Source organism: Cyrtonyx montezumae, unplaced genomic scaffold (assembly GCF_038088225.1).
Source record: "Cyrtonyx montezumae isolate F1298 unplaced genomic scaffold, pur_monq_1.0 scaffold_2, whole genome shotgun sequence".
In the NCBI taxonomy this organism is placed as follows: domain Eukaryota; kingdom Metazoa; phylum Chordata; class Aves; order Galliformes; family Odontophoridae; genus Cyrtonyx; species Cyrtonyx montezumae.
The window spans coordinates 24356171-24372331 of NW_027071936.1; the positions used below are offsets into that span (position 1 = coordinate 24356171).

General features: G+C 43.5%; 1 protein-coding gene across 1 annotated transcript; it reads left to right on the forward strand.

Annotated features, from left to right (window-relative positions):
- The first annotated feature begins 1709 nt into the window (after window positions 1–1709).
- Window positions 1710–15515, forward strand: BMP3 (bone morphogenetic protein 3). The gene is made up of 3 exons (XM_065736615.1): window positions 1710–1995; window positions 10322–11232; window positions 15226–15515. The coding sequence occupies exons 1-3, from the start codon at window positions 1710–1712 to the stop codon at window positions 15415–15417; spliced, it is 1389 nt and encodes a 462-aa protein (XP_065592687.1). The 3' UTR covers window positions 15418–15515.
- The last annotated feature ends 646 nt before the right edge of the window (window positions 15516–16161 follow it).

Consider the following 16161-nt stretch of genomic DNA (forward strand, 5'->3'; position numbering starts at 1 on the left):
GTTAAGAAAATGTGTTGGTTGTGTGACACATCACAGTGTTGTGGCCAATTTTTTGGCTCTGTAGATTGGTTTGGCTACATGTGGTGGTATTATTTTCCAATCACTTCTCTCACCAGTGGCTTCAGTTATTTCAGTTGCCTGAAGATTTTCCTTGGGACTCACAGTTTGGCCATGGATACGAACCAGAGATTGCCATTTGTGCTGAATTTCTTAGCTGTCAGTTCAAGCTATTTTGAGAACTGCATTGTTTTTAGTGTCCAAGGACCCAAACACACCTTGCTGCTTTAGTGAAGTATGATCAAATGAACAATTTTTATGCAGTGCTGGTTTAAGTTTCTTATATAGACAAATGAAATGAAGCGTTAGTCTTACTATTGATATTATTACTGAAATTGTGTATGAGTGTAGAGATAGCTATGAACTTTTTACATCTATGTGGTGCATCAGAAGCCTTAACAGTCTTTGAAAATGAAACACCAGGTTTTCTTGATTTTAAGCACTCAAATATGGATGCCTACACACTCATCACTGCCCTGCCATTAGCACACGTCGCAGGGACATCCAGGTTGGATATTAGGAATTTTTTTTTTCTCAGGAAAATCAGTGAGTCACTGGCACAGGCTGCCCAGGGAGGAGGTGGAGTCAGTGTCCCTGAAGGTGTTACAAAAACGTGGAGATGCGGCACTGAGGGATGTGGTCACTGGGCACGGTGGGAGCGGGTTGGTGGTTGGACTTTGTGATCTTGGAGGTCTGTGATTTAATGGTTCTGTGATTCTGTTTGAATCTGCATATCCACAAACTATGACAAGGCAGAGAGGCTTCTCTTCTGCCTGCTGAGCTTTCCCCCATCAGATGTAGGAGAATCTTTGTATTGCAGTGTTCCTTTTGGAAGGAACAACGCTACACACCTGAGGGGCTGCCTGATGCTGTGCTGCTAGCACGGTGAGAATTCTCTGCCCTTTAGGTGTCGAAAGGCTGCACGCAAAATCCTCTCAGCTGAGCTCTGCAAAAGGTGTGCAGGATTTCCCTACCTGATCCTGAAGAAGGGCTTTGGTGCCCAAAAGCGGACCTGGGGACAGGAGGCGGTCCGCCAAACCTGGCCACCACCCCTTCCACCTGCTGAGATGTTCGAGGGGAGATGGTCGGGTGCACTTTGACTGAAGGTTTCTGTTTCATTCCAAGCATAACCGCCTTAGGAAGGCGCTGGGTGGAGGTGGGAGGGGATCGTCCCCCCGCCCTGCTGACTCCCCAGCTGCACTCAGCGCCGTGATTGCATTTCCAGAGCCACCTCCGTCCCTATACGCGTTTCTCTCTGGGTGGTGGTTTCCCCTTCGCTTTGCCTCCCGCTCGCAGCCGGAGCCCAGAAGCGAGGAGGCGGTGCGATTGGCTGCGGAGCGGCCCCAGGAGCCGCGCTCACGCTGCACACGCACTGCTCACACCCCACCAAAACTCAGCCGGGTGCGCCTGCAGCAGTCGGGGCGAGGAGCGAGCAACACCTCCACCTCTCGCTGCGGGAAATAAACACCCTCTCTGCTGCCAACACCGGGAAGGACAGGCGCCCTGTGAGGCGGTGCTTTCCACCCCCCCGCACTGCTTTTTTTAATTTTTTTTTAATTTTTGTTTTCTCCGTTTTTCTTTCTTTTTTCCCCAAAAAGAGGAATCCGCGGCTCTGAGCGCAGCGCACACCGTCGCGGGTGCCGGGTTCCGCGATGGCAGCTCCTGCCCGCTGGGTGCTGTGCCTGTGCCTGGGCTGCCTGTGTCTGGCCCCGGGGGACGTGCTGCGGGCTCGCTGGGCCGGGCTGCGGCGGAGGGCTGCGCGGGGCGGCCGGGTGAGAGCAGGTGACCGCGGGCTGCAGCCGGAGGACAAGGTGTCGGAGCACATGCTGCGCCTTTACGCGCAGTACAGCGCTGGTCCGGCGGAGCCGCCCCGAGAGCCGCCCGCCCCGCACCTCCGGCTCGGGAACACTGTGCGAGGGTTCCGCCCGAGGGCTGCAGGTGAGCAGAGGGATGGAAGGGACGCTGCTGCCCCGGGGAATGCGGAGATGAGGAAAGTAACGCGTCCTGCGGCGACGCTTGTGTGCCTGGGGATGTGGTGTGCAGCGTGTTGTAATGACCGCTTTATCTGTGCGGCTCTCTCCTGGGTGATATCTGAATGCCATATGAGGGAAGTGGGGTAATTAATATATCCTCTCTGCAGACTCCTTTTATCTGTGCTGTGCATGTGTTGCTTCTGTTGGAATCGTGGTTGGTTCGCATGTGATGGAGCGGTAACGTGCCCTGGCGATTCTTCAGATTGTCTATTGGTTACAGTGAGTGGAGGCAATTGAATCATAGGATCGTTTGAGGGGAAGGAACCCTTGAAGGACATCCAGTCCAACTCCTCTGCAATGAACAGGGACACCTACAGCTACATCGGGTGTTCAGAGCCCCTCCAGTGTGACCTTGAGTGTCTCTAGGGACAGGGCATCTACCACCTCTCTGGACATCCTGTGCCAGCCCCTCACCACCCTTATTGTAAAATGCGTCTCTCTTACATCCGATCTAAATCTCCCCTTTTCAGTGGCAATGGGTTGAGTTGAAGGATAGTTTGCGCACGGTGAGCACTGCATTTTAGCATTTTTGGCACCAGCTGCTAGATCTCAGTCCTGATTATAGAGTGCTCTGCACAAGTGTATCTGTGAAAATGTGATGTTGCTTTTCTTAAGAGGTTATTTATAAGGAGAGGGATATGTATTTAGCATGGCGGTATCCCAGAAGAATTGTGCCCTGCAGAAAGGGAGGGCAGCACTACCTCAGCTGGACTCCCTTGCTTCACGCTTCTGTGTGCCTGACCTCTCTCAGGGGCTACCTGGGAATGCCACAACTCCAATGTAGCCCTGACTATATTGAATGTAGCCCTGACTATATTGAGTTTCCCATATCTACTGCATCCTGAAAATATGCTTTTTTTCTTCTTATTTTTTTTTTATCACTGTTCTGCTGCACAGAGCAGCCCGATGTGGCAACCTCCTCTTTTCCACGATGCTGGTGAGTTAACCCAGAAGCTTTTTCACAGACAGGCACACACCAGTAACACTCAGCTTTGTCCAGGAGTTTCACTGGCCTGCGTTGATTCCTTTGTCTTGCAGAAAACCAGCTGAGAGCTGGGTGCCAGGCCTCGCTAAGGTTTATTTGGGAGTCATTACTGCTGATTCTTCAAAGGCAGCAATGTCTATTATAGGATAGCTCTGCACAGAGATCAAATACCACAAATAATTGAATGGCTTTGGCATGTTAGGATTCTGTGCTGCAAACACTCTCCATTGTATGTTACTGCAAGTACTTCTGTCCACAAGAGAGGTTTGAGAGGTGAGAGGCTTGCATACCTTGGTCAGTTGGAGAGCTGGGATGCCCAATTTGTTGTTTCCACAAAATTTGTGCGTGAAAAATGCTCTCCTGTCTTTCTGAAGTGAGCATATTTTTTCAATATAGATCCAATAGATGTTCCTCTGCTCTGAAATAAGTGTTGCCCTCATTGAAAAAGGGTAAGAGATATTAAAAAAAAAAAAAAATGAGAGGGGGAAGGGGGGAAGATATAATCCAAAGAAAAAATAACACTCTGTTTAATCATATCTGATTAAAGATATTTATTATTCTAAACCTAGAAGGCCTTTGGTTGAAATCCCATATCTGTGGTCTTTCTGATTGTATTTATACTATCACTTGACATTGGGTGGCAGGAGTCCTATAAACACACTGTTCATTAATCTCTTTCCTCCTCCTCCAATACTTTCACAGTTCAAGTGCCAAAGTAATAAATTGGAAGTGGTTATAAGCTTTCTGACACTTCTCTAAGTATTTATGCAAAATATTTAACCAATCAGCTGTTGTCTTTCTCTCCCTGTAGGCAACAGCGGCTCATTTGTATGGTTATTGATGGCATACAGGTGCAAAAAGAAAGCCCTGAGATTAAAACGTTCTTTGGGGTAGCAGGCACAAAATGAAGCAGTCTTCTTCCTTGTGTCCAACTGCCTGGCCATCCCTGCCACACCAGCAGCACGTGCCCACACATATACACGTTTCCTTTCTGGTATGGTTTGTTTCCAGATCCTATGCTTTGACTTTGTGAGCGTGGTAGTGACGAATTGATGGTTGGACAAGATGATCTTATAAGTCTTGTTGAACCATTTCTCTGTGTCTAGTCTAAAAAAGAAGTAGTGTTGCCTGTGTCTGCCCAAGGAGGTAGGGGAGCCACCACTCCTGGAAGTATTCAAGAAACGTGGAGATACGGCAGTGAGGCACGTGGCTTAGTGGGCATAATGTTGATACTGGATGAGATGATCTTAGAGGTCTTTTCCAACCGTAACAATTCTGATTCTAGAGCAGATGAGTCTTGTAGTAAACAGCCAAAGGGCAAATAGAAGATGTGGTTAATGATAAGAAGCATCTCAGGTGTGAAATGCAAGCTTTCCTTTCTGTGGCTCAGTCTTCTGAGGGAACGGAGGAGGAGCTTTGACACTATATGGGAGCCTCTGGCCCCACGATCTTTTGTGCACCAGATTTCACTGGTAATCCAGTCGTTTGGTTTTTGGGCTGGGATTTTTGGCCTTTGACTTCGATGACTGCTCATGTGATCTTGTATTCAGGCAAATTTGTTTGTCATTATTCCTGCTAAGTTATCTCAAAACGTCATTGTTAACTTTGAGATACTTAGAGAAATAACCTTTGATGCCTATGGCATAGTTGAACTCTGTGATTGAGCCTCTGCATTGGGTTCTGCGCATAAACCTTTTTTATCCTACCAGTTAGCAAAATCACTGAATGACCAATCCTTAGCTTGATAGAAAGCTGTTGACCTCCAGTAGTTCTGAGGCTCTGGACATGACGAAAAGCCACAACCTGGGATTAATAGTAGAGGGTGGAAAGATAAAAGGTGAGAGCACAAGGCTTACAGATGGCTTTTGAAAGTACTTCTAATCATAGCATCACTAAAGGAACATGTCTTGCAAATGAGTCATTTAAAAAGCTATGACTTTAATTGGAGGGTCTCTCTAATGATGTTATAGTAAAGCTATACAGACAGAAATTACTTTAAACTCTTTTTTATTGACTGAATTTCAAGCAATTTTAGGCATTACACCTGCCCCTGGGCCAATTCCTGTGGTTTAAGAACTATGCTCTCCTCCTCCTTAAAATGCTTTTCTTTCCTTTGTTGCGGTACAAAATGCCCACGCACACACAGGAACCTGAGCTGGATCCTGTATTTTTGCTTTACAGAGTACTCAAATCAGTAATGGGGGAAGGTGTAATCAAGTTATAACAAAGGTGGAAGGAAAGCAAAAATCTGCCTTCAAAATCTGTGTTCCTATTCTGAAACTTATTTCCATTTCCAGCTCTCAGTGAACTCTGAAACACTGGTATGTTCTTAACTGTGCACTGGCACAAGGGCACTACTTTAATATCTCATTTAAATGACGGCTAATGATGACTGTATAACTAAACAGCCCTCATTATTGCATCCTTTTTCACCCATGGGATAGATTTGGCAGTCCATAAAAATGTCAGTGCATCCTCCATAAAGGTAAACACACCACATGTTGGTGGAGTTGTTCCAGCTTACTGATGCCTGGAAATGCCCCTTGTAACATAAATACATTCTTGCTGGTGATGTCAGTCTCCACAGACATACTGCTTTTTCCTGAAATGCCTTTTTAATGCTAGGAACAGGCAATACAAACAGCTGTGGGTTATAGCAGGAAGTGCAGAAGCACGAGCTGTGCTCTGAAGATTGAGTGGGTACAAACTTCAGTTGTAGTGCTGTGAACTAGGCCACTTGCTGGTCTGAGCCATCAGGAAGTGTATTGGCAGCCCAAAGAGCCCAGGTGGTGATTGTTGGTACACCCCAACTTTGTGCCTCAGTGATAGCCACGTGAGTGGCATGTTGAGATGTTTCTGCTGAGCCTGGAGAGGCTGCACCTCCTCACTTCCCTTGCTACACTGAGCTCTGCCTTTGAAGCATAGGATCACTGAGGTTGGAAAAGGCCTCTAAGATCACCAAGTCCAACCACCAACCCGTGCCTGCTTACCCGTGTCCCTCAGTGCCATGTCTCTGTGATTCTTGAACACCTCCAGGGATGGTGACTCCACCACTGCTCTGGACACCCTGTTCCTGAGCCTTTCCTGGTACAACATAATGTCATTGCTTCTTGTCCACGTGAATACAAGCAATGTAAAGTTCTCCCTGGAAGTACCTTTTCTGCCCAGCTCATGGCTGCTGTTCCAAGCTAATCTCAGCATGGTAGAGATAAGTAGTGCCACCAGTACACAGATGGCGTGTCTTACCTAGTAGTCCAAAAAAGCTTTGTCCTGCAGAGTCTGGTCTTCAGATCTGCTCCTATGGTTGTACCTTTTAATGGGGGTGAGGAATGCCATTAAAATCTGGCCTCAGAGTATTTCTTCATTGCAGGGAAACTGGACTAGATAACCTTTAATGGTCTCTTCCAACTCAAATGATTCTGTGATCCTATCTGGAAGGTGGAAGCGTATTCCTTGCATGGAAGTCTTTTCCTTCAGTGTGTTTTTTCCTTTGCTTGTTTCTTCTTATATCTTCTTATGGACTTGGTTGCTGAGAAGGCTTTTGTACTACAGAAGAGCAAAGCTAGGATAGCAAAACTCCCTTCAATTAAGAACTAGAAGGTATCACTTGTAACACACAGGTTGCATGTGACACAGTGTTCCTAAGCTGTGCCAGAAGCCCAGGTCACACAGTTTGGTTTTCATGAACTGAAACCTGGCTAAGCCACAGGTATCTGTGCTGGATACCAATCATCTGTTTGTAGGTGATTTTGTGAATGAATGATTCGAAGTCTCTTAGGGATTTTGAGCTCCGAAGGTGTTCGGTGAGAAAATAGCTCCACCTACTGCAAGTAGGCTTTAGTGTGGACTTAAGTGCTGAGAGTGGCTTCTTAGGTTTTACTTTTAATCAAAAGTATATATTCCTCCTGTGTCTGCTTCACGCCAGCTAGAGTTTCTTTATAAACAAAAGCAGCTTATTTTGTGTTCTACCACAATATGCCAATTTACAACCAGCAGCATTGGTTAAATTAAATTCTTATTAAAGAATTAAAATAAGAACTTGTCATTCAACATAAACCAGTGATTCAAATAATAACTTCTTTAACAGGCATGCACGAGGCATCATAAATTCTGGTTCCTAAGACTGATGTACTTAGTGCTCTGCCAAAATTACATATTAACCTTATTATATTAGTGATTACAAACCAGGCAGAGATCAGGTGAGGCATGTGCTTATTACAAAGGTAGTAAGTAGCCAGTTTTGGCCTTCAGAAATTAAATATAGGTTCATAATCAAGGAAAATCCCAGATGTAACTAATAGCTGGAAGTTGGATGAGTTTGGTGCATGATTTTTCAGATATCGAGAACTTACTTACCTTATGTGTTCCACTGTCAAGTTGTGCAGAATGTGTCACAGTGGTATGAGTCACAATTTTTTTTTCCCAATTTCACAATGAGACAAGCCCATGTTTTATTGGTATTTGTTTGGGTTTTTTTGGTTTATTATTCCCACATTTTCTGAATTATGCACGTGATACACTGGTCAGGAGGGTTCTGTCTTTCTTGTGAGGCTCATTCCTCTTCTTTTAATATATTGTTTAGGATATTGGTTAGAAATATTCTTAGAAAAAGAGGTCACTTGGGTGGTTGAGATGGGAAGGCAGAGAATCTTTTGTTTGATTTGGTCAGAATGACATTAGCAGTTGTAGAATCACTGTCCAAAAGCACAGATTGTCACCCAGAATGTCATTCAAAACATAAAGCTGTCGATATATTTTTATATATTTATATATATATAATTATTTTTTTAAAGCTCTCGATAGCACCTGAACATTTGTGTCTGTATTTCTCCCACTCTGAAGGATAGATGTAACTGCAGTTCAACCAAGATGTTTTAAAACAAAAATTGTCTCACCTCCAGACCTTTCTCTCACAACCTACAGGGGCTTAACACAGTCAGCTGAATGTTCTTACAGATCAGACTGAGTTAGGAGTGCATCTCTGGGTTTGTGCAAGATATCTGTATTTAAGAAGTTGACTTCTCTAATTTCACAGCTGTGGAAACCTCACCTTCCACCACATCCCACCTTACTGATATAGCAGCATCCTGACCATGAAGAAACATTGTCCTTTCTTGACTTATTTCAGTCTGTGCAGAGGCAAATAGATGCAGATGCAGATACATTTTGCCACCACCCACCCTTGTTCTTGCCACCCTAAAAGGTCATTTTTATTTTTTTTTTTTAGTATTAGGGTTACCCTGGTGCTATCTGCCTATGTCCAGCTACATTAGTAAATGCTTCCTAACTGACTGTCTTGAAAAGTGATGAAATGCCTTAGATAGTATGACTGAATTTATCCTGTGTAATTGAAGCAGTCCTGATTCTGATTATTCTAGAGGGAAACTTCTGTTATAATTAGTGTCTGACCTAGCCAAAAGACTGTCAGACAAGCTTGTGTGTTTTTAGTTCATTACAAATGGTGAAATGTCTCTCCACTGCTAACGTCCAAGCCTTAAATACGATTAAACAATGTTTCTAGCCTGTTGCTTCTCTTCCCCCTGTCTTTCAAGGCAAGGCATGTTCCTTCTCCATGTGCAAGGTTGTTGTCATCTTGTTCTGTGCCCTGCTCTGCCCTTTCTATTGTGAGGGACTCTGGGTCATGAAGATTCATTTGTGTATGCAAAGGTGACTGACAACTTGAGGAGCCACTAAATTAATCTCTCTCTGTCAGAGAAATCGTTAACCTTGAGAGGAAGCATCCTTTGTAATACAGGATTTCAGCTTCTCTGTTGGTTTAGCTTTTGAAGTATGCTGTGCTTTCTGTATTGCTTGCCCAATTCACATCCTGGCAAGTGTATATAGATATATCAAATTAAATAGATTTAAGTCCCTCTTTAATACGCTCTCTTACAGTTTAGAAGCTGCCTCCACAGGCCCCGAAGTCTACATCTTATAGATGGTGCCCAAATCACAGAGGAGCAGAGCAGAAGGTGTACAGGAGCCAGCTAGACATATTTGCAGTAAACAGTCTAGCAATCAGAGGTCAAATGGCATATTTGAAAGTATACTTTAAAGCCTGTGGCAACACATTCAAAAAGACAAGTGTTTAGAGAGGAGACACTGATTTATTCTGCACAAGATGGGAAATACCCAAAATGAAGCATGCCAAATCTTTACCCTGGCTTCTATTTATAATCCAAAATATTTTGTCTACAAGCCTGCCTAATACCTCAGTCACACCTACTTATTACATATTCATAGATTATGAAAGTGCAAGATTATATGACATATTTGAACCTTCTATGCTTGCGTGGGTGTATTTGACAATCTTTGGTGGTTGTCTGGGGAGGTGTCCCACTTCTCGCTTTATCCATATTTGGGCTCAAGGATTCCTAGTACTTTCTGATTGGTTAACTTTTTGGACTTGTGCCTCGTCTCAAGGATGTCTGGTCTTACTGATTCTTATTTATGGCTGTCTTGGACGTTTGAAGAGAAACATCCCGTCTCAGGAAGGTTGTTGTCTGAGATAGGCAGGATGTCTGGAAGTCAGAGTGAAGCATCAACCTTGTTCAAAATACCTCTGCCAGGCAAAAATGTCAAATAATCAGCTTTTGAGATAACAGTAGGACAAGATTCACTTCCTTATTTCTAGCAAGGGGCCTGTGGCTCATCAGTAATAGTGGAGGTGTACAGACAATCCAAATGCCTGATGAAGCCAGTGGAAACATTTCTCCAGCATCAGCTATATCTGGGCTAAGGTGTGGTTCAGTGCTATCAATATCCCATTTGTCTTAGACAAAGAAAAACAAACCTGTAGGCAGAACAAAGGAGCCATTGGTACTCAAGGAGCACTTGGGAGATGGGAGGATATATTTAAAATTAAAGAAAAATAAAAGGAGAGAGCAAGTGCAAAACTGCATTATGAAACTCAAGTTTTGGATTATAGATACAGTCTATACTACATCTATTATCAAGCTGTGTTCATGTGACCTAGTTTGTTTCCAGGAATTGGAGGAGTGATAGCAAATGTATATGATTTTTTCTAGACTGAGTTACGTGTTATGAGGAAACCAGTTAGTAAGTATGTGATTTTTAAAATCGCCAATTCATGATTCTGACTAGTAGCCTAAACCTGTTCCCACAGCACTGCATGAACATTTCTCAAAAATGTAATTTATAACTGAGAAAGTGATACATTTGATCCTTTTAGTTTCTGTAACATTTTGAATCGCCTGTATTCTTATCTAAATATTTATTCTTCTAGGGAGCCCTGGAAGCCAGGAGCTGTATGTTTTTAACTTGACTTCACTCACCAAGTCAGAAAATATCTTATCAGCTTCCTTGCATTATTATATTGGTGATCTGCTGGATGCTGACTGGAACTGTTCCCAGTCCAGAGGCTGTTCTCATCGTGGGCACAGGAAACCTGAAATTCAAATACATCTTTCAGTGTGGACCTTTCCATCTGCTGGGAACCAGACCCGGGGTCTGGGCCATTTCTTAGTGAACATCTCCAGCTCTTATGGCGATGTCCTTTCCTGGCAGTGGAAAGATATTACTCAGGTCCTGCACAAAGCAAAACTGAGCAATGAACTTCTGATTGGTGTCAAAATGGATTCACCCAGCCGTCACCTGTGGAAAAGGGCACTTTTTCACTATGAGCCCTACATTCTGATATATGCCAATGACTCTGCCATTTCAGAGCCAGAGAGCGTTGTTTCTAGTTTGCAAGGGCACCACAATCCTTTGGCAAGAGTCTTCCCTAGGCCAGAAAACCACTTGAGGAGCAGCCTTGGAAAGAGGCGGCGAAAGCGCTCCACCAATGTCCTGTTGCCATTGCAGAACAATGAGCTTCCAGGAGCTGAGTACCAGTACAATGAGGATGAGAGGTGGGAAGACAGAAAACCATATAAAACTTTCCAGCCTCGACTGGCAGAGAGGGCGAAGAGTAAGAAAAAGCAGAGGAAGAACCATCACCAGAAGAGCCAGACTCTCCAATTTGACGAGCAGACCTTGAAGAAGGCGAGGAGGAAGCAGTGGAATGAGCCACGGTACTGCGCCCGACGCTATCTCAAGGTGGATTTTGCTGACATTGGCTGGAGCGAGTGGATTATTTCCCCGAAATCCTTTGATGCCTATTACTGCTCAGGGGAATGTCAGTTCCCAATTCCAAAGGTACTGTGTTTATTGATCTTTTTGTACTATCTGTTACTGTAAGCAATGCACTTTCTTCTCCTTCCATCAGTGAAATGCAGCTGGTCACCTATTATGTGTGGGGATTTGGTAAATAAGTGGTGTCTTTGTCTTGTACTGCATAGAGTAGTGGTTAAAACAACCATTAAAAAAAAACAGGCTTGTAAAGATAATTAAAAAAGTATTACATGCTATTAATTTTTTTTTTTTGTCCAGAGCCCAAATCACCATAAAGTATTTCTTGGATAGTGCTAATGATGTGTGAACTTGTTATGAACCTGTTTAATAAACATAATACAGGCCAGACTCGGAAAATTGCTTATTAGATGGTAGTAGTCATGCCATGAAGAAGTCTCTGCTGCCAGATGCACAGAGGAGTCAGTTGATAGAGCACCCTCTAGGAAAGATGTGTATCTCAGGAGGCATTGCTGCCACACTGAGGCTGAAGGACTCAAGGGAGTCACCCTTTAACAATGACAGGTGGAGTGTTGTACCAAAGGAGATGGAGCCCAAGGAAAGCAAGCTGAGAAGGGGATGAGTCTCTGTTGGAAGGTGATGTACCTGACTCCCTCAAACTGCAGTGGTAGGCTTTCTAGTTTTGAATCTAAAGAAAGAAAAATGAAAAGGAATGGGAGAGATACAGTCATTACCTTTGCATGAATACTCACTGTGAACTTCTATTTAAGAGGGGGTTAGCATTTCCTATTGCAGATTTTGTTATAAAAACTTCATCCCAACCATAAGAATGATATTCCAATTAGGAGAAAACCTCCCAGATACATGCTTTTGATCACAATTGAATCGTTTTCTGCAGATAATAGCATAGTCTTGGTTGGGTGAGGAATACAGAATTAGAGCATTATAGTTACCTAGACACTGATGAATACTTGCTGTCACATACTACAGAGAGATGGCTCATTAGGAGAGGGGGAAACTGAGACCTTATGGTGAGCGTGGTACACTGGAAGCTACGGGTAGATATCTGTCCATACTGGGATTCAGGTTGTTCATTCTGTATGCATAAAACAAAATGATGTTGTTTTCCAAGGAGAATGAAAAGCTAAGTTCCACATAAAGGTGAAGCAAGTGTCTTCTAGAGCCATGTGTTACTCCTGAGCCATACATAATATCTGATGCTACAAATAAGACTGTGTTTGCAAAATGATACCTTAACCGTCAGGCAATAACAAACTAATCTGTGCCTGTGGGTATATAATGTTCCCTTGCTGAGGGCGAGCTCCTAAAGCTGACAACCTGTTGGGTAATTAGGAACAGATGTGCCTCGTCCCCTCCTCCTTCTCTACCTCCAACCGAATTTTCTGGCCCTACCCTTCCCCTGATTTCAATTAGCTGCTTTGACCGCTGTTATACTCATGTGTGTTGGGCTTACAGAGCACCGTAGAGCAAACAGTCAGGCAGACCCTCTCCCAAGTCAGGAATGAAAGCCCATAACTGACATCATTCACCCCACTCCTAATATATCTCTAATGAAACTCAACAGGGCAGCAAGTCTCCCAAGGATGCACACAGCTCAGCAGGTGCAGCCCTGGCCGCAGCTGGACTCATTCACAGATTTGGCAGCTTGCAGTCTGCTCAGTGCTGTTCCCTCCCACTGCTCTTTTTGGCGTCACCTCCTACAAGAACTCTTTTCTGCTTTTCATTAGCATGCTCTGGACAGAGCATGAAGGCAGTGACCCAGCCACCCCTCCAGGTGTAGGATATGATGCCTCAGTACCCAGAGGTAGACTTCAGTTCTCCCAAAAGCACTTGCCTTTGGGTTTTCCTGCAGTTGCTGTTATAGTCCTTGCTGGCAGAAAGAAAGTTGTGCCACAGCTGGTTATCATCAGGAGTGCATTTTAAGAGCAGTGTGTTCATGGCAGACATGAAGTCAGCACTGGAGATATTCTGTCTGTAAGGTATACCTGTGTCAAATAGAGACTTCTTGCTGAGCTCTCTTACCATACAGTGGTTGAATGTATCCAGGCTGATATCCGAGGCTCTCTCGGCAATTCTTAAAATCAGTTCTGTATGTAAAAGAACCGCACTTGCTCTGAAGAATTCTTCTGAATATAACATGTCTTGGGGCCAAGCCTGAAAGGAGTAGATTGGAAGAGTTTAAAACTCCACCCAAAGAGTTGAATTGTTTGATAATCTGCATCAAAACCTCAGCCGCTACCAAGGGGCATAGTGCCATAAGCCAGTGAGCTGTTGGGCTCCTCCTCACTACCTTGTAATTATCCCTAGTAATTGCAGATGTGACCAATGGAAAGCACAAAAGAAGGAAAACCAAAACGTTTCTGGTGGTTCAGATTCCTTATCTGAAATGAAGGGTTTCTGATGAGACCTTAATGTGGCATCTGCTGAAATGATTTTAATTCCACTACCATTAGCAGTGGAAAATATCTCCAACTCATTTCAATATTTTACTTCTTTGCATCTGATCAGCATGCCTAGGATGTTTGTGTGGTTCCCAATGACTCTTGTGAAGAATGCTATGCTGGAACTGACTAAAGAAGCAAGCCTGGCTGCTTTCACATCTTTTTTCAAATAAGAAATTATACAAAAATTTGTTGTGACTTGTGTACTGGCCTAAGACACTTCAGAAATCCTTATACTGCTAGGGGATATTGGTATTCTTTGATTAAAAGCAAACAAATGAAAAAAATGCTTTTGTTGAGATGTACCAGTTAGAGTGAGACTAATGTCTTTGTAACTATGCTGGGATACCTACAGCCATGTTTCTTGCATGCAGAGTCATCAGGACTTGAGGATGAGGTAGGTAGACATCTGATCCCAAGACAAATCATCTCTTATTCAAGAGCAAAACTAAAAACGTGGCCCAGCTGATCTCGTTGCATGTATTTCTCAGTGACATCTGACTGAGCATATTTTTTAACCAGGGGATTCCCAGGCATGTGTGTAAGATGAGCTCTCAAGTGCATTGTTAATGTTTCACTCCTACAGAAACAAAACTCTCTGGCTAAAACCTGTTTTGAGAATGTTTCATGCTCACGTGTCAGCACTACATGTACTTGGATTTGAAAATGCTTGGAAGGAGAAACATAACGTATTCATTTTTTTCACTTTTCAGAGTATATTGACTTCCCATTTTATGAATATATTAAAATTCCAGGTATTTGGTTTTGGTTGGTTTTTTTTGTTTGTTTGTTTTTTGTATGTGTGATTTTTTTTTTAACAAAGATAGTTAACCCACTGGGCGGAATCACCTTTCATTTATGTTTAACCAACAATGTTTTCCAATTTACTTGAGTATTAATCCAGGAGGATTTGTCCTTTGGAGCAAAATGTCATCATAAGATGAGGTACAACTGATGTGGGCTTTGGGGTCTCAGTTATTCAGCAATGTTATTGATGTGTATTGCAGACTGATGTAGACCAGTGATCTGGCATGGAAGAATGAGCAAAACAATCCAGCTTTGAAAGACAGAAAACTGGAGCAATTAGCATCATGACGTATTTCCATACTGTCCTCTGTGTATGTTCTATCCACTTCTTTTCTCATAGCACTCACAGTAATTTTTCAGCACAGAAGTTATATTTATTTTGCTCCCTCAATGAATCAGTTAGCCAGCATGTTGATTGCCTCACTCCTAGCTGTTCAAGTTTTATGACGAAATTGCAACTCACTCGAAACTGAATTCACAGCAGAAGAGATTGTCTTGACCCAAAAGTACACCTTGGTGCAAGATCTGCTGCCTGGGCGTTCTCCTGGGAAGGCACGTCCCCATTGGGATGCTCCAGCTGAAAGCAGTGGAGCAGCAGTGACATCCAGTGGCCAGCGGAACCGCACCAGATTTGCATTCCCACCCGTGGCGGCAACTGGAGATAGTTGCACACACCACCCTCTGCAACCAATCAGCCACAGGTCCCTTCTTCAGAAAATAAATCTTATTCTAGAGTATATGTATATAACATTTATGCAGTTCTGTTTTCTGCTTTATCTTGCTCTTGCAGGCCTTGAAGCCATCCAACCACGCCACCATTCAGAGCATAGTGAGAGCTGTTGGTGTTGTCCCTGGAATTCCCGAGCCGTGCTGTGTTCCTGACAAAATGTCTTCTCTCAGCATCTTATTCTTTGATGAAAATAAGAACGTGGTTCTCAAGGTGTACCCCAACATGACAGTAGAATCCTGCGCATGCAGATAACATCTCAGAAGACCCTTTAGAAGCACTAAGGTGAACACTCGCTGTTCAGTGGGTTCTTTTCATGATTTCTACTTTTTGTTTGCACTGCCAAGGCGTTTCCTTTTGTGGGGGGGTGGGGGGGAGTAAATAAATCCAAACAAAAAAAGATGAAAATGGAGTGGATTCTGAATAGTAATTCCAAGGAAAGAAAACATGAACTTCATTCATCTTTAAATTTGATGGAGGTGTTAACTCATGGCAATGGGGACTGACTGTTGCTGTTGAAACTGAGAGATGAAAGAGAAATTTGCAGAGGACTTTGAGATTTTTTTGGGACTGTCAGAAGGACACACCGATCTATTTTTGTACATGATTTTGGAAACAGCAGGAGCTGTTAATTTTTGTCTCCATTCTTCCAGTGACTGATGGGGAGCGAGATTAGAAACATACTTTTATTCATTTCAAAGCTAAGCTTTCCATCATAGGTTACTGAGTAATGCAGCAAGACAAAAAACTAAACAACTCTGACATTCCAAGAGCCTTAGATAACCCAACTCAGATATATCTTTTCTCAGTATGACATGTTGCTGACTGCATGCGTGCATTCACTTTCAATAATATATTCTTCGTAACTCAGCTTACAAGATGTCATCTTGGCTAAAGAAGGCAGAACATATCACTGCTTCATGGGAAATTGTGGTATCTCAGAAAGCTTTCTCTTCCATGCCACTGCAGAAATTCAGCAGGCAAAGGGTATGAAAGTGT